The sequence below is a fragment of the Populus nigra genome, chromosome 4 (genome assembly GCF_951802175.1).
Source record: "Populus nigra chromosome 4, ddPopNigr1.1, whole genome shotgun sequence".
NCBI classification, from domain to species: domain Eukaryota; kingdom Viridiplantae; phylum Streptophyta; class Magnoliopsida; order Malpighiales; family Salicaceae; genus Populus; species Populus nigra.
The window spans coordinates 12,965,487-12,991,076 of NC_084855.1; the positions used below are offsets into that span (position 1 = coordinate 12,965,487).

Consider the following 25,590-nt stretch of genomic DNA (forward strand, 5'->3'; position numbering starts at 1 on the left):
TCTAATGCACGCGTCAACCACTTTTTATTTTCAAATTATATTTTATATTTATCAAAATACCAAATTGCACCTCAATCAACTTGATCATTACTAAAAACCAATATCAAAATACAAAAAAAACACCCCAATCTATCAAATTTTGATTAAAAGTAATTTAGTCATTTCACTTTATTTTTTTTTTTTGTTAAAGATCTGAAAAAAAATTCCGAAGTTGAGAGAAGTAAAAAACTTGCCTTCGAAAAGGCTTAAGTTTTTCCTTTGATTGGAACAACTTTTCATTGACCAACTTTTCTAAAGCTAAACAAAATGGTAAAGAAAAGGATTTTCATAAAAACGGTTTTAGGAAACAAAAGCCTCCGAAGGAAATATTTCCCTTTACCAAAATTATAATCCTTTTAAATTCCAGATGTGTGCAAGTAGATACTATTCCCATTCTTAAACATGTGAAAAAAGTTGGATTCGAAAAACTAGGGTATTTCTAACTAATTGTTCAGATCATAACGTACCTTTATAAATGATGTTGATGGAATTCTAAGTATTCCAGTGGCAGGTTCCATTTTCTCATGGTTCAAGAAACCAATTTCAGGTTGAAACCAAGCACATATGACGTGAACCCACAGTTTTTCAATATCACTTGGCTTCAGAGCACCCCCTAAAGAAGCCGGTTTCAAATATAAGAAAACAAACCACCATTAGGTTACAATGAACTTTACAACATGAAAGCAGAAAAGGTCACCAAAAAATATCATTTTGACAGATGGCTTTAGTAGTTTGGTCAGCAATGCAAAAAACTTAATTCAGAACATCAATGGTCATCAAATTCATCATCCATTATGTACTGGAATCAATCCAACAAATTTCACAGTACAGAAGTCAGACAGTGAATTTTTTTCAGCAGCACAGCGATATTTCTTTCCTTTTCAAGGAAAGGAAAGAATCTAAGCAAAACAGACACTTCAGTCATTCATCAAAGACTTTGGAAAACCGTGGAAAAATTACTAAGATCTATCAAAACACAATGCTTGAGAACATGCCTTTTACAGGGCAAAGGCAGCACTCCTTCTTAACATCAGGTGTTTCACATGCTCTGCACACCCACGAATCAAAATCCTGAACATTAATTGCCCCATAGCATTCTTGGTGGACAGCTATTTGACACCTGAAAATAAATTTTTAAAAAGGAAAATAGGTCTCAGGCAGTTGTAATTGAGTACATCATTCAGTTTCAAACTTAAATTTCTTTGACCGACCAAATAATACTAAACAGACACAAAGAAATGATGAGTGAGGGTCTTTACCTGTTGCAGATTATAATTTTGTTATCATCCCAATCTTCAACCCATCTACAAACAGCACATCTTTCTGATGTCCATTTTGCAAAAATAGGTTCATACTTCTCTGTTGAAATGGAAATAAAAATTCATGTTGTTCACAATTAACCCAATTTTTTAAAGCAACCAGCTCCTCCCACTAAAGCAAAAGAAAAGGGTAGTGAATGTTACGAACCTTGCACAAAAGCAAGTAGCTTCTGCTCATCTAACTTTAGAGGGTCTACACATGCATTATATTCAGCAATCTGCAACACAGATATTGTTCACAGAAAATTTAATAGCAAGGACATGTGTAAGATTCGTGCACCACAACATAGGAGAAAAGGAAAAGAAAAGAAAATTCTACAACAATCAAGATCATATTCGCAGAACAAGCATGGAACGCTGGATTGTCCTAGTCAGCTCAAAAAACCCGGGCCTTGAAATGGATCCCAACTCCTAAGGGAGTTAAGAATTTCATACCAACTATATGGCTAAATTACAATATTGTCAATGTATATCATTTATAAGATAACTGTTTTAAGAGCATTTATATAGCAGGCAAGGCATTTCAGAATATTGCAGCATAATCAACAAAAAACACTGATAGGTTCTCAAGGTTAGCCTTTGACATTGTTCTTAATAAACAAATTAAAATTCCTACTTTGTCAACAATTTGGGCTGTATAATGAAGGATATAATCAATTCCTTATTATTCCTCTTCTTTTTTTCGTTCTTGGTTCTTTATAGGCTCTTTTTTCTTTAAGCAAGTTCTTTAAATGCTGTCAAGACATAGCACAGAATTAGATAAGGTAAAAATTGAATCAGCAGCAGCATTGGAGAAAACGTGACCAGAATCAAGCACCCTACCATCTACAATATTTGAATGCCATCTACTGTACCACGATGTTACAATCAGCAACTTATTTACATGGAAACAAAATCAAATAGGTCAAATCTTAGGAAGCCAATTAAAAAAAATGACAGGTTCCAGTACAAACCCATTGAGCCAGTGGTAACATCGTGTCTTTGATTTTCACGCTATGCTTCCATTTTTTAGATCTACACCCAGTGTGCTTTTCCCATTCACTCGGTGCTTGTTTCCGTGACCCACATGAACTGCAGTGGCACTCAATTCTAGAAACATAGGGAAAGGGAAAAAAATCGATGACATTATTATACTAGATTAAGATTATATATATTAAAAGAGAGAGAGAGAGAGAGAATCCACCAAATATTTGTTTTAATCAAAATAAACTAGCACTGCCCTATAGACACAACTAAATCAGATTAATTTAATCATATCTGGATTTGCACTTCAAACTAATTGTTCCAGTAATAATTTGCACCGGTCCTGTAACATATATGGCAACCCAAAAATGAAAGAGAGAGGAGTACATGATAACTTGTTTATCTTAACCCATAGTTTTTGCTTAGTTTACAGGGCTTACAAATGAAGTTTTGGAATATATGTTCCTTCCATCCCATTGCAGATAACTGTCACCTTGTCAAGTGGTGCAGCCTGTCCACTGTTTTCTATTGACCTGGTTTAAATGACATCATTAGAATTAAAATTTCCCAGGGACAAAATCCATAATAAATCTGTGATGTCAAATTTAAAAATCACATGAATTAGGAAAAACAAAGTGAGCAACCTACTTTACTGGAGGTTTCTTTCTCTCTAAATCTGGTTCCACAAATTTAAACTTTACTTTGCAGTCAGGACAATAATAATCAATATCCTCCATGTCCTTCAAACCATAGCAAACCAGTTAGCCTCCACTTTTGAATGAACACAAGCTAACATAAGAGATAAAAGAATGTATTAGATTTAGACTATTCATGGTAGACACACCTTGAAAAGTTTGCTGGAAATGTTGTCACACTCAGCGTGCACCCATACATTACAGCCATCACAGCATACCTAATACATAAAAGTTTCAATGCCCAAAAATTTATTTGATTGTTTTACCAAGAGAACAGTACAAACCTAATTCAAATTACTACTGATAATATTACCCAATTCCCTCCATCTGAATGATGCCAGGTCTTCTTGCATATGCCACAATACTGCTTTGATTTTCTTAACTGTAAGAAACATGCTTGTAATTATCACTTTGAAAAGGATACTTATGCAAACCAAAGATAACAAAGAGAAGGTATTTCTCATGTACCTTAGCACAATGTTTACATAGAAGTTCAGTTTGAAATGTTGATCTCTTCCTTTTCTTCACAATTTTGCATGGCAAGATTAGATTGCAGCCATCACAGATTTTCATGTCTTTATAACATGCATCCTGAACAATTAATTCACAAGATGAGATTCTGATAACTGAACAACCAAGATACAATGAGGACCTTAAACTCAAAAGGTCAGCTTACAAAAACGAAGTCAAAACCCAAATGCTGTAAGAGAATTTCCAGGAGAAAAAAAAATATCTAGAGAACAAAGTTCCACCATATATACTAGTAACAGCTTTTTAGCGTAAAGATATGCCAAAAGAAAAACAATATGATTTTCTTCAATGCAGATAGCTAATAGACAGCTCAAAGGAAAAATTGAATGTGTTTTCTTACACTGACATCAGCCTGCTGCCAACAAACAGGCCATCAATTTTAAAAAAAAAACAGAGAGAGAGAGAGAGAAGCTTCAGACTTTCATTATATTGTATTATTTTGATTTTAAGAAGAGGGGAGAGATTTCCTCAACACTTTGGAGGTTGTAAATCTTACAGCATATGAAAGGTAGAAGACAAAGGGAGAACGAAACTATCTATCAAGACATTTCCAATGTCTATGGTATCAGTATTTTAGAAGAGAAAATTAAATGATGAAATTGGTCCTTGTGCACTGTAATTTGACAGAGTTCAGTTATTAGTTGAAACAATTCCAGCTCGATAGTTTTCTCAGCAATTAAACACTGGCCCAGTCCTTTCCATTTTCACCAGTATTTTTTCAGTCTCGACTTTTAGCCACATTTTTAACAATAATTTCTATCCAAATATTTGTCCATTCTGGAGTGTTTCCTGTTGAGGATTATACCCAGACTTATTTGGTTATTGAAGCAAGGATAAAACATGACAGAAAATTCTCTAAACAACGGATTTAATCTCCCAATGTTCATTAGCATTCAGAATTATAAATCCCATCACAAACAGAGAATAAAACAAGAAGCTAGAACAAACTAAGAATAGCCAAACAAATGTACTACTATATCAGAAAGCTCGACTATGGCAGACTATCAGAGGCTATAAGATTATATTTGTCTTGTACTACATAATTTCCCAGTGATGCATGAAGTCTCATCAACTAGAATCAGGAAGAAGGTCAGAAAAAAGAGACTACTTAAACTTGCCTGTTGTTGATTGTAGAAGTCCTGATCCTGAATTGAACAGCTGGCTTCTTGGAATCGAGTGGGATAAGCTCCAGGATATGCTATTTCCACACAACTGCTGTCCATGCCTTGGAAACCACTTTCTGCTAAAATTGCCTCTTCTAGTGCCACCTGAAAGTCACTCAGCTTGCACTTGAACATTTGAGACTGCACCTGAAATCTGAAAAAAAAACAGAATTCAAAAAAAAGTATCTTAACAATTTATAATAACACTAATTCAATACGATCATCTACACACCTTTCCATGAATTCTGCAAAGGGGAATACCATCCCCTGTTTCACCCATGCATAGTCCTGCACATATCCATTAATCAGTAACTTCAATCCTCGCCCAAACTAAGTAATAAAACTCCTGTGAGAGAAACATGAGAAGAGGCAAGAGAAATATACCCTCTGCGTTCCATTTTTAGAGTAACCATAAAACATAATGCAAATAGCACCAGGAACACAACAACTGAGCACAGCATCAGGAGCTTGCAAAATGGGATCAATCACAATAGCAGGCCACCATGGGTATCTCTTCCCGCATTTGGCCCAAACTATATCACCCAAAGCAAAATCCTCTGGTTTATAAACGTCCTTTTTATGAGCTCTTTCTCTTCTCATTTTATTCAAGCCTGTATACCTATATTTTGGCACAAACTCCCCGTCTTCTATCAATAGATTACCCGAACTCAAAAACTCTGCAGTATTACAATTTCTATACTGAAAATCGTTACACCCTAACTGACCCGCTTCTCTATTTCCTTCCGCGGCGTAGAAGGGGTAGGAATTAGAGCTTACGAAATCGAATTTACTGTTATATCTATATTTCTCACTACAAAAATCCTTTCTATCTTGAAATTCATCATCCTCTATTCCCATATCAGTATCATCAATTCTACATTCCTCGCCTTTCCAAATATCCACAACCGAATCATTAAACCTCGAAGGAAGCATTTGCACTCGCCCTCGAGAAGATCTCGATATAGACTTTCGAGAGCTCACCGAACTCTGATTCTTCAATCTCTTCTTCGAATTAGACTGAACCTCGTTAGCCCAGTAAGATTCTTCGCTGCGATAAGTATATGAACCCCTCCTAAAATCATCAAATTCACTATATACACCCATTGAATTTGAATTGTATCCATTCAACTTTCGCTTCTTTGGAATCAATTCGTATTCAAAATTCTCCTCCTCGTCGAATTCGTTACAAGCCCCCTCTCTCGTATTGCCTCGCCGCATTTCGCCTTTCATAATTTTTTTTATTATCATCGTCTGCTAATTCAACTCGAAACCCTAATTTCACATCCGACACAAAAAAAAATCGAATCGAATGTATCCAAATTAAACTATTTACACTTCAGTTTTGAATGAATGATCGCTCAATTCTATTTTACCTGCTTGAATGAAGCTCTAAACCCTGGAATAACCCTAACTGAGGTAATGAAGGGGTAGGAACCTAAAACATCAAACGTTTTGTCTCCTGTTTTGTTGGAAAGAGCAAAAGTTAAAAAAAGAAGAAGAAGAAGAAGAAGCAAAGCAAAGAGAGGATTCGAAACAAAATTTGCGACTCTGAGTACTTAAATTTTGTGTATGAGACAATAACAGTTGAATTTCTCGCTAAAAAAAGAATGGAATGAAGGGCCGGTGGAGGTGGCGGAGAGAAACTGAAGCTGTGTAGAGGACACGCTGTCGCGTCTCTAGTCGGATTACCGATGAGAAAGGAATTAGAACTGTATATAATTATTATGATTAATATAGGGGGTTATTATATTTAAACTTTTACCTTTATTGTTGTTATTATACGTGTTATTTTATTTTATTTTATTTTTAAAAAAAAGGACTTTGTGACGGTGGGACCAGGTGGTAACGTATTTTGGCTTCAAATATTGGAGTTCCGAGCGAAAAGAAAGGAGGGAGACCGTGCAGATTTTTTTGTGGCGAGCGCGAAATGGAAAATTTGAGAAGGCGGAAATGATATGCTGCTGCTGCTGTGCACTTGTGTAATAGTGTGGGTTTGCTATTTCAATAGCTTTGCTTTTAAGGTTAAAAAAAAAAATTAGTTATGTTTTTAAATAAATAGATTTAAGAAATATATATTTAATTAAAAATTTTATGAAATAGATTTTTTCAAAATAGATATTCATAAATAAAAAATATATTATTTTAAATTTTACAAAATCAAAATTTAAAACGACTTGATATTAAAAAAAAAATCTATTTAACCAAATAAATTTAGGTATAAAAACATAAGTTACAATAATACAAAATCATTTCTAAAATTACTAATTCTCTTAGAGATTACAAATCAAATTTTAATTCATAGTTGTTGGTCAAGAAATTCAAATTCAAAATCTAACTAGACCAAGTTATTAATTAAACTAGCTAAATCTTTTCCAATTACATGATCAAAAAAATTTTAAATTTAACCTTTAATCTTATTAGAGATTACAGATTAATTTTAGTATTAAGAAGTTCAAGATTAAAACCTAACTTGGATGAGTTATTAATTAAACCAACTAAACCTCTTTTAGTTACATGATCAACCCTAATTCAAACATAGCCTATAATATTCTTAGAGATTGCAAATCAAATCTCAGTCCATGTTTGTTGCATGGCCGATGGACGTGTCAAGAAACTCGGGATGAAAACTTGCCTTGGATCGAATTGTTAATTAAATCAATCAAACTTCTTCTAGTGATGTGATCAATCATGATTCAAATTTAAAATTTTGTTTTGTACCATTGTTAATCAGCATCTCTAAAATCAAATTAAAAACGGATTTTATTATTTTTTAAGTTAAAACTTTATTAGAAATTATTTTTTAATAATTTTTTTAACATGAAACATTACAATGGTTAAAAACAAATCGTGGATAAATAAAAAATTGTTATAGAAAAACTCAAGTAACCTTTAATTATTGTTTTTTTATATATAAAAGAAACAAGAATAACTAAGACAAATAAAACAAGACAAAACACAAGAAATTAAAATAATTGTATTTGGTAAAGATATATAAAATATAGTGATTGTCTTTGTATCATGTTTTAGTTAATTGTAGACAAAACAATATAAAAATATAAAAAGTATATTTTTTGTCACTGCTAAACTTATATGTTTGAAAAATAATTAGAGTTTTTTTATTTTAGTTTATATTGAGTGTTGAAATTAATAATAATAGACGAGTATCATAAAATATGATTAAGATAGATGTCGATATGTATTGTCCATCAATTTATGGTATTTATTTCAATGATAATTATATTAATAATGATAACACAAGTAACATCAATAATAACAATGATGATGTTGTCAATAGTATCTTTATTGACAACTTTAAATTCTAGTGCAAAGAAGACATAAAATATATTCAACAAATTTGTTTTTCTGATTAGTTCAAGTTATGTTGATCATTTTAATTATATGTTTATTGGTATTACAAATATAGATTTATTTAATGGTTATACTAATACAGGCCGTGTTGATGAATCAATTTTAAGTTTTGCGGTTCATTACTCTAAAAGCTACTAAAAGAGAAATTATTGGTCAATTAATGTTTTTCATGCAAAAATCACAATAAAAATAATTAAAGTTGATATCTAAAATTGTTATATATTTAAAACAAATAAAGAAAAGAAGTCAGAGAGTCTAGACTGGATATTCATGAAATCAGGGGAATAATATCATAAACTTGAGTACGAGTTATTTTTCAAAGGCTAAGGCTAATACTAGAAGATTTTTACAATAAATCATTTATTTCCTTGGTTTTTTTATTCATGTCCAGTTTAAGAAAATACTATTATCTGCCATGTTTTTATTTTTTCTATTTACTTTAGGAATTTTATTATCTTTTGTCAAATTTAGGCATGGAATTAATATGAATATGGATAATTAGTTTGCATTCGAGAAAACAATTTAAAAACAAATATTTAGTAATGAAATTTTAAATTATAATTTTTATATGATTCCCATGGATAAAATTATATTATTTTTTATGTTTGTTGTCTTTCTCATGTTTAGTTTGCATATGTTTTAAATATACATTACTTTTTTATTATATATTGAATAATAAACAATACACAGACAATGAATACTTAAATGAATATTCGAACAGAGCATGATAATAGTAAAAAACCGGTCACGAGTTTTTTTCTCCAAGGTTACAATCATCCAATACAAGGAATTCAATTCTTACAAATAAATGTTCTCTTATTGGATTGATCATAACCAGGTACTCCTTCGGATGCCTTATATATTTCAACTAGCCTTTGTCTCTGAAAAACCACATAGGCATTTTATTTATAAACATTTTACTTGTTATTAATATAGTTTAGCCATAAAAAGGTGCAATATTGTAAAGGAAATGCATGCATTTTTATATCAACAAGTACTAAATAAAGGAAATAAATAAAACTATATATAAATAACTAAGATAGTTAGAAAAAAGTATAATATAAATTCCACTACATCACTTATTATACTGCCTACTAAATTTCACAGGCCTGTTTCTCTGATCACATAAAATATTCTCCCATTATAACCCTCGTGGAAAAAAATTGATACTCGGGTTGAAAATAAAATTAAAAAACATGTTTGAAAGTATGGTTGCAATTGTTTTTTAAAGTGTTTTTTATTTAAAAACATATTAAAATAATTTTTTTTTATTTTTAAAAAAGTATTTTTGATATCAGCATATTAAAATAATTCTAAAATACCAAAAAAATATTAGCTTGAAGAAAAAAAATAAAAAAAAATTAAACTTTTTAAAAATATTTTTAAAATTTAAAAATAAATAGTGAGAAAGCAAATCAGGCAAGCTTAGGGTATGCCAAAGGAAAAAACAATAACTCTGGCTTTATTCTTTATTTGTATAGCTAAAAAAAATATGAAGTATATTAATAGCATCTACATGTTGGAGGGCTATTCGTATATATTGATCAAAAAACTTAAAAATTTGGTTAATATATTTTATGAAAAAAAAACTTAATTGGATTTGTGGTGGTTAGTCACGGTTAATAAATAGTTATATATATTAAATATATTAAAATACAATTAACTTTTATAAGAGATTTGTTTTTACTTAAGTGTATATATGAAAAAAATATCACATCAAAAAGTCGAGCATCTCGAGGTAAAAGAAAAGCTAAAATGAAATAACTTTCACTCTAGCTATTTTTCTCTCTTTTTAGCGGCTTTAATAGGATTGCTAAAAGGGTGATTTAGAGGGAAGTTGTAGTTATTTTTTAAAGTTTTTTTAATTTAAAAATATATTAAAATAATATTTTTATTTTTAAATATTATTTTTAATATTGGTGTATCAAAATAATTTGAAAATATTAAATAATTATTAATTTAAAGTGAATAAAAAAATAAAAAATTATTAATTTTTTTATAAAATACTTTTAAAATATAAAAACAAATAAAATTGAAATATAAAATAGCTTTTCTCCCACGGAAATGCTATTTCTACACATTATATATATATATATATATATAAACGAATAAAACATGGAGAAAGTACAAATAACCACCGAGCAACGAATTATTTTATCTACACTTGCTCCTTATTCCTCTTTAAAAAATTCCTCTTTAAAAACAGATGATGATGCAAGAAAATTTAGCCAATTCAAACCTTAAAATCAAAGCTTCTCAATTCTATTCTGTTTCATCTGAAATAATTGAAATGTTCCATACTAATTTAAAAAATAAAATAAAACGGAATAAATTTTATTTCATTTTAAATCTCGATTCGTTCTGGATTTTTCGGTTAAATTCCACTTGAAACGTTCTGGTTTCATTCCACATATTCTGTTCCGTTTTTAAAAAGCCACTGAATCAAATTGAACTTTGTTCAATTTAATTAATTAAACCATCCAATTATAAAAAAACTCTTTTTCATTACTATTTTCAATAACAATGATATTAATAATAATATTGAAAATTATTATTACTATTTTCATTAACAATTATATTATTTTTTAAAAATTAGATTTATCACTAATGTATATAGTTTATATTCATGTTGTTTTTTTCACGTTTATACTTTGTAGGAATTTGAACAAAACAAGAGATGTTTTAAATTTCATTAGCCTTAATAACATTGACCTAACTTTATATTTAAAATATTTGTGTTAAAACATTTTACTTTCATAATATTTTGATATTTTGTTTAAGTTTAATTATTTTAAGTTAAAGATCTATTTAATTTTTATTATTTAAAAATATTTTAAATTTTAAAATTATATTTGTTTGACATTGTGTTTGTATTGCATAATTTATAATTAATTTATCTTGAATTTGAATTATATTTATTGAATATATATATATATATATATATATATATATATATATATATAGTACAACCCCAAAACAACACATTAAAATATTTTATTTCAATTGAAAAAACAAATCACTTCTTAAAACAGAATTGATAACCTTATTTAAAACACCTTACCTTAACTTTTGTATGATTTGCGAAGAAGAACAAGAATCAGCTGCCTTCTCTATGACTGCACTAATTTATATTTAATTATGATAAATTACTCTTGTATAACTAATAATTGATTACATTGTATAAAAAAAACTACATCTACGTTATTCAAAATGACATGTTAACCATTTAACTCTTTCATTTAGCATTTTTTATCTTAGCTTTTCTAAATAGCTTCTTTTTTTTAGAGATCCTTTTAGGCTCATATAATCTCTGAATTAGTGTGTAACATTATGGTAATAGGGTGTAACATTATGCTAATGATTATTTTTTGAAGTAATTTTTAATTTATAAAATGTTAATATTATATATATATATATTTTTATTTTTTAATATTAATAATTTAAAAACATTAAAATAATTAATTTAAATTAAAATAATTTTTTTTAGAAATGGTCACTCCGCTTAAACAAACATAATCTTGAGTTTTCATAGCTTAATTATATAAAATATTTATTTAAAAATATAGTTGCAATTGTTTTTAAAGTGTTTTTTAGTTATAAATATATTAAAATAATATTTTTTAAAAAATTATTTTTAATATCAGTATATCAAAATGATTTAAAAATATTAATTAGAAATAAAAAAAAATAAAATTTTTTTAATTTATTTTAAAAATATTTTTAAGATACAAAAAACATGATAAAATTTGAAAAAGACCCGACCCGCATTTCCTCGATAAAGGAACTCCTTTCAACGCCGCCTTTATAATAAACGAACTCCTCCGCAAGCTTCTCCAACCTCCTATCCTCTTCCCCCGCCTTCCACTCCTCGAATCTCTTCCCGCATTTTGCACGGATCATCCCCTTCCACTAATATACAGACACGCTTCAGAATACCCGTTTTCTTTTGAACCGCTTTTGTTGCATCGCCACGGAGGAGTGACCCGAACTCATCGAGCAGACGGAGAAGTACATGGACGGTGGATTCAGAGATCGTGGTGATTGACTTGTCCCCGCCTGCCCTGTAAAGGTTCTTCAATAATCGACCACCAGAAATACGCCCTTAGAAACTCCACGAAACGGATCGGTTTCGGTATCTCTTTTTAATGTCTTGAAAGCTAAAACCCATTTTTTTGGTAATGTATTAATCAGAATTTAATTTCAAGAGTTTTAAATTATTTGAAATACTGTGTGAATCGAGATGGAAATGATGGCAATATAAAGTAAAAGGTCTGAGCAGAGTGAGACAACGGTGGTAGTAATGGATGCCAAAGTCTGGGGGTGAGAAAAAAGGAGAGGGCCTCTGTCCTTGCTTGAGATATTGCATCGCGACAGCGCAACCTCTCCTACAACAAATTTACTGCTCTCAAAGCATGAGTGCTGCGATGGGTTGAAAGAAAAGGCGTGGGCTGCATTCTAGCATTGAATGCTAACCTAGACTTCTCCCGACATTTTAATTTTTGCATCCCCTTACTTTGCCTATCCGTCGGCTGCCACCGCGCTTCCTGCATTGATCAAAACCTTGATGCTGATCCATACATTATCATTCTCTGTTAATTATCTCTTTTAAATTGTTTTTTTTCCTGTTAATTCTTTTATGCTTTGCATGTATGAGCACTCAATTTATTAAAAAAGTAATCCAAATGGACGAGTGTTCTTTTTGGTGGTGGTTGTTGAGTGGTTTCAGGTGTTCCACTCATGCTTTCAGTCATTATGTGTGTGCAATTTAAAAAATAACTGAATGTTGTGGAAACTGCATTGTGCTAGCTTCAGGAGAAATCAACATGCAGGGGTAGAAAAGAATGCTTGGAGAGAGAAATGTTCTGTAGGCACAAGAGATTGGCAAAAAATGGCCCTTTTTTTGTGGTGCATTGTTGAGCAATTCACTTGGATATAATTAAAAGTATGGAAAAATGGTGAATTTTGATGGATGTGGGTGAATGTGGTTGAATGCGAGGTGGGGAAAATGGGGCTGCATTTTTTTCAGAGGATGGTGTCTATCCATTAGTGACCCATGCTACATGACAGTTTCTTTGAATACCACATTAGTGTTCATGCTTGCTGTGTTTGCTAAATTCTTTGTCTGGATTATATACTTGGTTCATTTTGTTGTTTTAGCCCTTTAAGATCATTTTTTTTCTTTTTTTCAATGATCATTTTTCAATTTTTTTATATTGATTTTTGGTGATTTTGAACCCATTCACAGTTCTGTTTTACATTCTTCCTTGCATATTAGCAAATGCAAATTCACCACGTTGTCTGAGAGGAAGGCCAATACGATGATTCATTTGGAAACTGAGGCTCTACTTAGTGGGGGGTTCTGGTGCATTGTTTTGAACTTGTGACCAGAGTCACGGTGTCACAGGCCATTTTTGGCATTATGTTTATCAAAAAAGCAATTTAACTTAGTGCACGCATAAAATAGGACATTTTTACAATACTTCTATTGAAATTCTAATCAATTGAAAATTTTCAGTAGAATGCTTGCAACAACCTCAATGGCAATCATGATGGTCGTATTGACTGATTCAGTTGTTACAGTTACACAATGGCTGCTTGTGCTTGGAGCTTGATTATAAAATCATGAACCTATAACTCCAGATAATAGAATCTGACCTTTCGTTTCCATTACCTAATGGCTGTTGTTTGATTCCATTGTTTTTTTATCTGCTTTCTCACGAGGTTTTGTTTGCTGGTTGTTTCTTCAGGGATTGCTTTTCTTGCGGGTAGTTTCTTTGAGCTCCTGGTGTATTCTGTTATTTTTCAGATGTAATTGTTTAAAAATGGTTTTGCTGAAGTATTTGAACCAACAACAGAGTTGTGTGAGAGTTTTCACATCCCAATTTTGGTTCCCCAATCCATGTGTAATTTTTTGGCAATGGAGAAGAAACATTACTGTTGCTTCTGCATTTGTACTATCATCATCATCAGCATCGGTTTGATCACAATTGTTTGTGTTTGCTATGCCATTTATCAATCTGGCAAGCCCTTGTGCCACAAATCCCTTGAGCCAATGAATACTTTGATGTTTTGGGTTCAGGTGAGCCCAGCAAAGTCGATTGAATTTTTTATGTTTATATGATTATGCTATCATGTTATTGTAGGGGGGCACGCAGCAGAGATGATCAATGTATTGACTGTGCTGCAAAAGGATATGTTTTTGCCTAGAATCTATGTTCCGGCAGCCATGGATAATATGAGTTTGCAAAAAGCTCGGGTTTCGGAGGACAATATGGTTGACAGGGTAGGCCATTTGTGGTTTAACTTCGTACTGTGTTTGCTTTTGTAGGGTTCAATTGTTTGATATAATTATCTAGTTGCTGGTTTGCATTTTGGAATTTATGGCTGACTGAATTGTTGGCTGTGAGTGTTTGTGAATAGTTTTAGTTTGAATTTTGACAAAACAATGTAATTGCAAAGGTGATAGAAATAATTAGTCCGCACTTGAAAGTTATGCTGGCTTAATGATGAATCATTTTGGATCCCTGAGTGGCATGAACTCTTATTCATGAACCAAAGTTGAAAAATTGGAGTAGCTATCCAAGGATTACCTCACTTATGAGTGCTGTCAGCCTACTTGCTAGATTGAGGATGGGAAAAAAATGTAAACAGCTTTTCTTTGAAATAATTCCTGGTTTCATGAATAAGTTGAATTTTTGCAATACTTCTTGTATGTAATTCTCCTTGATTGCCTCTGATCTATCAACTTCTTATACTTAAGCAATGGTGAGCTTGATTATAGATTCAAGAAGCACATATACCTAGGCATATAAATGTGCAATGGAATATATTGAAGTTCAAGTCAAGTTTGTTTAGAGAGGATGCAATGGGTGAAGTTGAACTGGTTTGATAGCTTACTATAATGGATATTGTCTGTCATTTTTTCTTTTTTCCCAGGATTTCTTTTTTGATTCCCTGGAGGATTTCTGATTCTCACCTGAGACAAAGTTGATTGCGCATTTTCTTTTCCTTTAATTTTTGGCTGATTTATTCTGGGTTGCTCAATTTTGAATTGGCTATTATTGCAGACTGGGTGAAAGGGGGTATGTGTGCAGTTCTTGAAAGTCTACAGTATTTCTTGCATAAAAATTATGATAGGTAATGTTGAATTATTTTGGATCCATTAGTGGTGTGAACTTCTATTGTTCGTGAGCCAAAGTTGAAATATTGAACTATCTGAGTCTCTCATGAGTTGTGTTGCAAGGTTACCTATTAGATTGAGAAAATATTGTTTTTCTTTTAAATCCAATCCTCGTCTCCATGAATAAGTTGATTTTTCACATCAGTAGTTGTTTTTGATTCTTAACTCCAGCTTCCTGCTTAACTCCTGTAGAGGATATGATTTGTTATTTTTTTCTATAGCTAGTTTGTGGTTCTGATTCTCTTTGAGAGTAAGATCATAGTACTCTCCTTTGCGCTCTAAATCTTGTCTGGTTTATTTTAGATTGTACAATTTTGTAGTGGTTTTTATTGCAGGCAGGGGGCAAGGGGGTCTATGTGCAATTCATGCAAATCTACAGAAGAAGCAGGGAAGTCGGTCAGTCATACCTGACCTCTGTTGGGACAACTTTATTAGCTATGTCTCATGCATTATGGCTAATGATTAGAATTAGACCTCAAGTGGTATAATTACTATTATGAATTTTATATTTCTCTCCTAGCCATCACTGTTACTTAAGAAAGTGTAAATTAATTTATATTGACTTTGTTTGTCTAAAATGTCTTAGGTTCTTTGCAATGGCCCTGGGACTTGTGTTACTTAAGAAAGTGTAAATTAATTTATATTGACTTTGTTTGTCTAAAATGTCTTAGGTTCTTTGCAATGGCCCTGGGACTTGTGTTCCTCTGTGTATAATTGCATTCCTATTCAAGGTAAGATGTCTTTCCTCTCAGCGCTTGGTCTCTGCATTTTGTATCTTTGAGATTAGGGCTGAGTATTTCCGGTTCGGTCTGGTTTTAAACCAAAATAAACAACCAAACCGAATTTTTTTTTTAATTTTTTGAACCGAACCGAACCGAAAACCGGTTCAAACCGATTAATTTCGGTTCGGTTCGGTTTTTTTCCCTTCCAAACTGGTTCAAACCCAATGGTCCTCTCTGCTTCTCCTACAACCTTAACCGCAACAACGTCCAACTGCACATAGCGTTGATTGTTCGAGGGAAAGTTCATCCATTTCATTGTAATTAATCAAATGGCAGGGGGGGTTGTAGAAATCCACGGATATGAAAAACAAAAGAAAAGGAATGGATCTACTATTCCAATTCTATTTGTGGCACAGACTCAACAAGAAAATTAAAACCCAAAGGAACCAAATCCATAAGGGAAGGGAGGAAAATCAAAGGCAGAGGATAAAGTGAGAGAGATGCATAGAAGGGAGAGAGTGGGGGGGGGGGAGATGCGGGGCAGACAGAGAAGGGAGGGGGTTGGGGGGGGGAGTGAGAGGGTTAGGAAATGTTTGTATTTATACTTGTTTTTTTTTTTTAAATGCTGGTTGATTCGGTTCAATCAGTTTCGGACTTTAGAAACCGAAACCGAACCGAACCGGAATTTTTTTGTGATTTTTTAATCGGTTAATTCGGTTTTTTTTTTTCGGTTCGGTTTTTTCGGTTTTTTTTTTCGGTTTTCTCGGTTTAATCGGTTTATCGGTTTTTTTCTCACCCCTATCTGAGATAGTATTGGAGTTAATCACATAACCTTGTCAACTTTACCTGCAGGTGGCAGGGATTATTGGTCATCTGTTTTTTATGCCGAGAATAGCAAGGTTGAAAAAGCTCTCTTTAAGTGGTTTGCTTCTTTTCAAGTTGTGTATAGCTGACCAGTTCTTTGTGCAATGGCCGTCTCGTGTGGTTGATTTATTCTACTACTGGCATGGGTACTCACTAAACCTCGTAGTCTTGTAGTTCAATCTGCAATTTTTTTGTAGTCCTTTTTTTATTGGTATTCTAAATGTGGTATAATATGTTAGGCATCGGTATCATTTGTTTCTCTGTCCTGAAATATCTGTTTAGATATTCAATTTCATGATGGAATCGAATAGAACACTATTTTTTTTACATCTGTTAGATTACCACCCATTGCATTGAACAACCACAAAAGAAGAGAATAAAGAATGGATTTGTACTGTTTCAGGATGTTTTCCGCAATTATACTGCAGAAAAGTTTTTCTTTTTTAATGCATTTTAGCATAATGGTAATATGCTCATATGATGAGTAAATATAATACAAGTTGAGAGGGTGTCGAGATATGTCAAATCTAGGTCGCTTGGAATTGTATAATGGTTTGCTTTTGGCTACAGATTTTGTGGTGTGGGTGGCTTGAATACTTGTGAAATGGGTGCTTAGAGTATGGTTGCTTCTTTCTGGTGGCATTCTTCATTGTTTTATGTGATGACAAAAATACTATCCTGTGTGACATAGTTTGGTTTAGAATAAACAATTTCAAACTCATTAGGTTCAGGGACCCTCGGTAATCTAAGCAAATCAATGTTAATAGCCATTATGCTATTGCATTTTCAGATAGAAGTTGGACCTGGATATTGTTTTCAGTATCATGTCCCACAGGATGGATAAGTGAAAAGTATATGGTTGGTTGAAGTTTTCTCTGTTTGTAAGAAGCATATTCCTTGAGATTATGCCTTTGTGTTGCGGGAGTCTCTGATTTGTTTTGGCATTGGTGGTGTGAAAACAAATATTTATTTATACAACTGCTTGGAAATGTACGTATATCAGCTGCAGTGGAAATTCTTGTATCAGACTAGAATGACATTAACCCAAGGTGGAACTTGCTTGAAGTGGGTCATAGACTCGGATCTGATTTTTTTATGGATGAATCTGGGATATATTTTGCTAAGCATTCATCTGCTTATCATTTTGGTGCTGTCGTTGGATAGATATGATGGCATACAACTGACATCTATTCTGTATTGAGCAACCCAGTTCTGAGGATGAAGAGTCAGATACTTTAGTTTATTGCAGTGTTTATGATGATATGAACACGATTTTCTGCATGGTCTTATAATAACTTGAGATTCCTTTTTTTTTTTTTTCCTGTCATGACCATCTTAGGCAAATTCTTCCTGTCAACAGTTTCCCAAATTTCTTGCAAACCAATCAGCTTTGTTTTTGTTTTGATACCCAGTTTTTGATACAATCGATTGGTAGTACTGTATATTGGATTGGACAGTTAAGCTGAACATATATGGTAGAACGTGGATAAAATGATACGAAGCCTGAAATTGAATGCCATACCATTTCCTTCTGCGTTATTCAATCTTTATAGTTTCCAAGGAAGAGCATAACCCTGGCCTTGAAATTCATGCAGCAACAAAGAAAGGGGGGAAATGCTGTTTATAATTGCGATGTAATTTCAAAGGAGCTGGCACGCAATAAAAATCATGCTGTGCAGTAACAGTAGTCTTCTCTTCATGCCAAACTGTACCTCATGAAAGTCTTCTTTCTTTTATGAGTTTTGATTGAAGCTTTTAAAAGTCTTCCTCCTTGCACTCAAGCTCTCAGTGTTTGGTTTCTTGCCAAACCTGAACTTCCTGTTTGCTCTCACGAAAAGGATATGACAGTCATCGTTGTGTTTTAGGCACTAGAAACTTGGGGTTGGTCGGGTTCCCTATCTTGACTGGAAAAACATACAGGTTGCTTGTTCATAGGATCGGTTCCAATATTAGCGTGTAAAAACAAGAAAAGCTGTCTTCTCTGATTGCCCCCCCTGTTGTGGTGTTTTGTTGGAGTAGAGTAGTTTTTATACGTTCAGTTGATGTGGTTTTTTGGGATAGAGGATGAATCACACTTCCTTCCTCCTCGGCCAGAATAAAATTGATAGTGATGATTTATTACGTTGCCACATACAAAATGGAATTGTATGTAGTTAGTGTGTTCGTTTTCAGTCAGGATCATGAAATGCCACTCCCATATCTGATAATTGGGGAACTCTGCTTGCTTGGCATTATTACTTAGCTTTTGGGACTCTTTCGGTTGTTTTCAAGCACAGAAAAATTGGAGTGATTTGATTGGTTCGTTTCGACCACCCTGACGTGGTACGATTTAATAAATATAAGTGGCACGTGGAGTACACTCGCATGGTGGCTTCATTATTGATGGTGTGGGTGACCCATTCCTGAAAGAAGTTGTGATTTTAAAGTACATTTTTAGTCATAAACTGAAGAAAAACAAAATCTAATGCCGCCCCAGTGTCTAGCCTCTTCTTTAAAGTGCTTCTATGGTGATCATGAATAAAAAATAGATTATTTTAGTTCTTATAGAATTAAAGTTTGAAATGTAATTTTATATAAAGCTCAATGTAAAGACAGAAGCTTTAAGGTCGTACTCTATAAGTGGTTAAGATGGACAGTGGCCACTGACTTATTATTATTATGCTCGTTCGATTCTGCAGCTTGTGCGTGAATGGGTCTGCTGGGGATGCGGCATAACGTTTGCCAATAAATTCTCGAAAGCCCCGAGGCAGAATGAGAGTTCGGTAATTTTACTGTTTTTGTTTGTTAAAAATAAATAGAAATAATATTTTTTTCCTCCACTGAAGATTTTTTATAGGCTGACAAGCTCCCTAATTTCAAAATTTTTTACCGTGGGGATCTCTGTTCATAAGTTTGATTTAAAAAACAGCTGCAGCTAGTCAAATTATATTTTTAGAACCTGCTAGTTATAAATATTTTATATTATAAGATTAAATATTTTGATTTATATATTTTTTAATTTTATTTTTAGTTATTGTTTGTGGTTTTTTTTTTATTAACACTCACAATTCTGAATTTATTTAATTACCTATATACATAGATTTTTTTTTATTTTAAATTAGAATTTTGTTGAACTACAAAAACACATAAAAAAACCTTTATACATAATTTTTTATTAAAAAAAATATACAACCCACAGCACAGCAAGCAAACGATTATCGAGTATCTAGGATTTCCCTGTACCACAAATAGTCGCACGTTTTACATGTCAACAATCACTTGCCACGAAAAGTGAAGTGCAGCATACCAGTCATAAAAAATTTGTAGTGTTCATCCCAGGAGTGACGTGGGAGCTAAAGTGGGTTAAAAAAGAGAGGGGAAAAGTAGAAGAAGGACGCGTGGATGGGGTCCGGAGCACGAAGGTCAAATACTAATTTCAGGAGAGGGAAAGGGAGGAGCTTCTCAACTGGGTCTCCCAGCTATTTATTGCGTCGACACTCGACAGCGTATTTCAATGGTATAAGAATTTCTCACTTGAGTATCGTCGTATGTTTTCATTAATTATTTGAATCTATTACAGAAAGTATTGTTTTAGATGACACATGATGCTGCCTTGTAGAGGGTTTCGCATATTCCTTAAAGATTTGGAAGGGTTCCATTGAGGGTTCTTGAATGGAGATTCAATTAAGATAATAATAATAATACTTCCAAAACTTCATTGAAATTTAAGATATGTTTTGGAGATTAGTTCAAGACATTCCACTAAAATAATTTAGAGAACGAGCCAATAATCGCACACGCCACTACTTCTTCTTCTTTAGGCAGTTTTATACATTGTAGGTACAAAGATTTTTTACGGGTATAAAAAGATGAGGTATTTAATGCATAATTATTAAACCCGGTTCGGGAATTGATTCGGTTAAAAAGCCGGATCTCGGGTTTTATAGGTTAACCCGGGTCAACCCATAAAACTTATATTATTTATGGGGTCAGGTGATTAAAGAAAGAAATGGAAAAGGAAAGCAATTATAAAGAGGTGAAGTGGGACCCGATGTGGCAGGGCATAGGCATGGGAGAGGGTGACGTTGTTGGTTGTTTTGTGCAGAGATCTCTTAATCTCATCACCATCTCCTCCTACCCTCTCTGGCTCCTTGACATGCTTTCCCCTGGGGTGAAGCACAGTCCTTGCTCCTTACGCACTCATGCTCTAAAGCTTAAAAACACCACACGAATCCTCTTTCTTTTACATCTTTTCCCTGCAAATTCCTCTGGTTTCTACATGCTTGAAAACATTAGCTAGAGAGAGATATATATATGTTAAAGACTTGACGGTGATAAGAAAGCATGTGGTGCTGGTACTGTACCTATTGCCTCTCTCTCTCTTGAAATTGCGAGTTTCGTCCAGTTTAATCTTCAATTTTTTTAGGTTACAATCATTAATCGTCAGGCCAGAAAGAAGAAATGGAACCCAACGCCAACCCTCAAGGTATCCAAACCCAGATCGACTTGCAATCATACAAGCGAACCACCTCTAAAACGCCGGGTCTCGCCCGGGTCATGGGTCGATCCGCCGGGTCGATCGGGTTTTGCCGGGTTGTTGAACCAGCCGGTCTTTTGACAAACCCGGACTGGTCTAGCCATCGGGTTATGGGTCAACCCGCCAGGCCAATCCGGGTTTAATAACTATGATTGTATGTTATCAAGGAGACGGGGTTAAAGTTATATTTTTTAAAAAATTAATTTTTTTTTATTTTATGCTTTCAGATTCAAAAGAAGGCTCATGAAGAATAGAAAGTAAAAAAAATAAAAAATACTCTAATTAGATGTTTCTGATTATTTTTTAAAGTATATTTTATTTGAAAAGTATATTTTATTTGAAAATATATTATATTTATTTTTAATATCCGTATATTAAAATGATCTAAATTAAAAAGATAATTTTAAAAAATAAAATAAAAATATAATAATTAAAAAAAACATTTAAAAAAAAAAAGATGAAAGATTGCGCATTATTTATAAAAAATGGCATACTCGTCTAGAGTTACGTGAGCAGCACAGAAATTATTTATATTTAATTTATAGGTGATGTAGTGAGCGAATGTGTGAGGTCAGAGAGATAAAACTTTTTAGAAAATAAATGGTTCCAAAAAAAAATTATGGACGACTTTTTTTTTGTTTCAAAATGGACGACTTTTTTATATTTATAGGTGTAGATCATGACATGACACTTAACTATTAGAATTATGACAAGCATACAACTTATAAAAGGCTAGATAAGTGTCACGTGTTCAAGAGGGATTTATGGATAACATCGTCAAATCTCATTTTTCTTCGATTATCCCATTTAATTTAATATTTAATTAAGATATTATTCGTTATTATTAAGCAGTTAAAATGTTTTTAAAATATATTAAAATATTTTAAAAAAATTATTTTTAACATCAATAAATTAAAATATTTAAAAATATAAAAAACATCAAACAAAAAAGTTTAAATTTTTATTTAGCAGTGTTTAGATCCAACTACTTTCTAATTAAATCTATTTATCAACTAAACCAACCATATAAAGGTATATATCAGCTGCGTGTACGGGTGAATCTTAACATATATCAATGTGGATGTTTTCAATGGTTAAATATGCATTTGCTGATTATTTTTAACTCTGAGAGGTATAATTCAACTGGTTAAATTTTAAATTTGTTTTTTAAAAATCATCATTTTAAGTCTCACAACCTCATGGTCACTAAAGATTTATTTGGTCATTAATTTAAAGGCTCGTTGAATTAGTTGAAATGTGCGCAAATTAACTCGGACACTCACGTCAATAATAATACAAAAAAGAAATATGCTATTCTTTATACTTTTAATTTTATAAATAATAGTTGTCATCTAGTAGCTTTTCTACATGAAATTAATTTACCCTTCCACTTTATTATAAACTAGATAAATATTCATAAATAACACTGGACATAAATTTTTATGAACCCTTTATAATCGCAGAATTATACAGTAAATTTTTTTAACAAAAAAAAGGAGGATAGAAATTACTTCGTGTTTTGTATGGTATTTGATTATTATTTTGAAATATAAAAAAAATAATAGGTTTTTGTTTAATTCTCAAGGGTTATTTTTATTTAAATTTTCAGTCACACACAAATGAGAGATAAAGAGGATTGATTAAGATAGAGATAGAACCAGGTTAGAAAAAAAATTTCCACAAATTTCTCTTCAAGCATTTCATAATTTAATTTTTTTAATTTTACTAATTTTTAGATTTTTTTTATCACACACATCTATTATTAGTATTTCATCTTAAAAAAATACTTTTTTAATGTTATTTTTTTGAGTGGAGAAATTACTATTTTAAGTTAGTTAAAAAAAAACAATACTCGTTATAAACTAAAATAAAAATAGTAATTTTATTTATTTTTTTCAAATATCACAAGTTTGATAACAAAAAGAATACAAAAACATTTATTATATATTTTACGTGGCAGCAAACAGAACCCCTTGTATTTCAATTATTTCCGTTTCTTCGGGTTTTGGGCTGTCACTTTATTGTAAAAAAGAAGAATTGCAATTAATACTTTTCCTTGAAATTGATTAAGCTAAATATCGACCGGTTCAAGGGAGAGTAGGAAAATGAGAGGCCATGGCCCACCTACGTACTTATCTAGGTAACATCATTTTCACGGAAGGATGGCGGCAGGTTATCAATCCACATGGAACACGGCTATACGTGTAACATGCAATTCTTGAATTGTTTGTGTTTCTAAAATTTTAATTAGTGAATATTATTTATTATTTATGAGAAATTTTATTGAATACACGGAATAACTAGTAATATTCTAGTAACTATTTTCTAAATTAATTTTTTTTTTTAAATAAATTCAATTCGGAGAGATAAATTTTAGTTAGAAATATTCTTATCATTTTTGCTAGGTTATGAGTTTCTTCTTTTTTTCCGTGTCTGTTTTTTTCTTTAAGATGGGCACATAAAATAAGCAATACATCACTAAAAAGAAATATATTATATCTGCATAAATGTTATTTGCCTAGTTCAGTTCACATATAAATATATATTATAGTAATAATCCTAATAATATAACAAAGTAATTAACATACATATTATTGCTCAAATAAACTATAAATTCACAAAAACATGTTAATATTAATAAAAAGAAAGGTATGTAAGTCCCATAACAAAATATAAAACAGGGCGATTAATTAAAAAAAAACTAATGTCCCCCGTGTTAAAGAATTTCAGATTGCTCCATTTTAGGTTTTAGAAGAGGATTGTAAAATAATCATTATAAAAAATCATTTTAAATAAAAAATTTAAACTATTATTAAATAAGATTACTTAGTTTTCTTCAGCTAAAAAAACACAAATATTTTAAAATATGTAATATGTGTTAGGTCGACCATCTCAAGAAGCAATAAATAAATAAATAAATAATGGGAGCCATTAATCTAAAAAAATAACAATAATGGAAGCCATTTCAGTAGGACAACGTGAACATCGCCAAGTGAAGTTGAAGAAATTAATGAACAGGCTACGAGTCAATCAATGAAAGGACGATGAACAAGGAAGAGTCCTTTTCCCACAAGGAAAAGGGAGGTCAGTTTTTGGTTCACCAAGAACAATCCACATCTATCCATAGTTCCATTTCTTTTCTTTTCTTTTATTTTTTTTAAATAAAAATTATTATTATTTTAATATATTTTCAAATAAAAAATACTTAAAAAAAAACAACCACGTATAATAGTAAAATAATATATAACTTAACCCTGAAAGGTGTAGTTTAAGTAGTTAGGTTTTAGATTTGTTTTCTAAAGGTTACCTGTTTGAGTCTCATAAACTTTAAGGTTACTAGAGACTTACATGGCCGTTAACTTCAGAATTCATAAAATTAATTAAATTATGTGTAAATTAATATAATATTTAAGGGTTTTGCTAACAAGTTGCTTGAAAAATCACTGGCTTAATTCCACTTTCACACTTGCACATACAGTTAGTTTCTTTAATGATTGCATTTCATGGTTAACTAAATATGTGCAATTATTTAAAAAAAATAATCAAATTCAACCAGTAAAAAACAAACAACTATATATATTGATGCGACTCAATTTAAATTTAAAATTTTGAAATTATATAAGTTTAATTTAGTTAATGAGGTTATTAGTAATTGGGTTGTTTTTAACTGGATTTGATTTAATAGAATTTTAGTTTATAATGGATTTTTTTTTTGGTCTGATTCGGTCTAATAATTCCAGTGTGCGATGAGAATCACCAGTGGAAAATTGATTTTTGGTAGCATTGTTTTTGAGAGCTATTCCAAAACTTTCAGGGAGATGCAATAATGGATATGTGTTACAATATAACATCTCAAGTTACTGATGACTTTTATTCTGAACGTTTAATGTTATTTGGCTAAAAATATTAAATTGTATTAATAACTAGTTATTTGATTTGTGTTTTAATGTGGATCAGATTTTTTTTTAAAAAAAAATATATAGATTTTCTTGATGTGTTTTTTATATAAAAAAATCAAAAGTGGACATCAAAAAACTTAAGTATACATCTAATAAAATAAATTAAGAATTATATGTGTTAATAAATAAATAAAAAATTATCAATAATAAATAAAGATAACAATTTTAAAAAATTCAGAGTCGGGTATACACCAAGATAGTTGGCCTCATAACTTAGATCTTTAACACGATTGTGTTTAACAATTTTTTTTAAAATAAAATTTTTATTTA

General features: G+C 31.5%; 2 protein-coding genes and 1 long non-coding RNA gene across 10 annotated transcripts in view; 1 reads left to right on the forward strand and 2 right to left on the reverse strand.

Moving 5' to 3' along the window:
- Positions 1 to 6,426, reverse strand: part of LOC133690822 (histone-lysine N-methyltransferase ATX3-like) — a 10,341-nt gene extending 3,915 nt beyond the window's left edge. The window contains exons 1-13 of the mRNA XM_062111088.1: positions 5,095 to 6,426; positions 4,943 to 4,998; positions 4,666 to 4,864; positions 3,485 to 3,607; positions 3,330 to 3,398; positions 3,166 to 3,234; positions 2,970 to 3,061; positions 2,762 to 2,854; positions 2,312 to 2,447; positions 1,507 to 1,576; positions 1,299 to 1,398; positions 1,035 to 1,159; positions 507 to 652 (exon numbers count right to left, since the gene is read on the reverse strand). Coding sequence (XP_061967072.1) covers positions 507 to 652; positions 1,035 to 1,159; positions 1,299 to 1,398; positions 1,507 to 1,576; positions 2,312 to 2,447; positions 2,762 to 2,854; positions 2,970 to 3,061; positions 3,166 to 3,234; positions 3,330 to 3,398; positions 3,485 to 3,607; positions 4,666 to 4,864; positions 4,943 to 4,998; positions 5,095 to 5,958 — 2,142 coding nt within the window. The 5' untranslated portion in view covers positions 5,959 to 6,426. The remainder of the gene's footprint in view (positions 1 to 506; positions 653 to 1,034; positions 1,160 to 1,298; positions 1,399 to 1,506; positions 1,577 to 2,311; positions 2,448 to 2,761; positions 2,855 to 2,969; positions 3,062 to 3,165; positions 3,235 to 3,329; positions 3,399 to 3,484; positions 3,608 to 4,665; positions 4,865 to 4,942; positions 4,999 to 5,094) is intronic.
- Positions 6,427 to 11,855: 5,429 nt separating this feature from the next.
- On the forward strand, positions 11,856 to 18,160 carry LOC133692546 (UDP-N-acetylglucosamine transferase subunit ALG14-like). 8 transcript variants are annotated; one of them, XM_062113585.1, is made up of 5 exons: positions 11,856 to 14,362; positions 15,595 to 15,741; positions 15,931 to 15,990; positions 16,834 to 16,991; positions 17,636 to 18,160. In XM_062113585.1, exons 1-5 carry the CDS (start codon positions 14,240 to 14,242, stop codon positions 17,637 to 17,639), a joined length of 492 nt encoding a protein of 163 aa, XP_061969569.1. In that variant the 5' UTR covers positions 11,856 to 14,239; the 3' UTR covers positions 17,640 to 18,160. The 8 variants fall into 8 exon arrangements, 3 of the variants coding, with proteins under 3 accessions (XP_061969569.1, XP_061969567.1, XP_061969568.1); XM_062113583.1 differs by having other exon boundaries at positions 17,849 to 18,160; XR_009841918.1 differs by lacking the exons at positions 16,834 to 16,991; positions 17,636 to 18,160 and adding an exon at positions 15,147 to 15,216 and having other exon boundaries at positions 15,846 to 15,989.
- Positions 18,161 to 20,936: 2,776 nt separating this feature from the next.
- On the reverse strand, positions 20,937 to 21,304 carry LOC133690608 (uncharacterized). Its single transcript, XR_009841477.1, has 2 exons — positions 21,189 to 21,304; positions 20,937 to 21,099 (listed from the first exon to the last, which is right to left on the reverse strand). It is a non-coding gene; the product is annotated as an uncharacterized LOC133690608 (long non-coding RNA).
- Between the last annotated feature and the right edge of the window lie 4,286 nt (positions 21,305 to 25,590).

Bases quoted from the DNA above. Each gene is read 5' to 3' on its own strand.
- LOC133692546 (XM_062113583.1), top strand. From the start codon at position 14,240: ATGATCAATGTATTGACTGTGCTGCAAAAGGATATGTTTTTGCCTAGA. The intron at 15,991-16,833 runs GTAAGATGTCTT...CTTTACCTGCAG, and splicing joins TAATTGCATTCCTATTCAAG to GTGGCAGGGATTATTGGTCA. The intron at 16,992-17,848 runs GTACTCACTAAA...TACGTATATCAG, and splicing joins TTATTCTACTACTGGCATGG to CTGCAGTGGAAATTCTTGTA.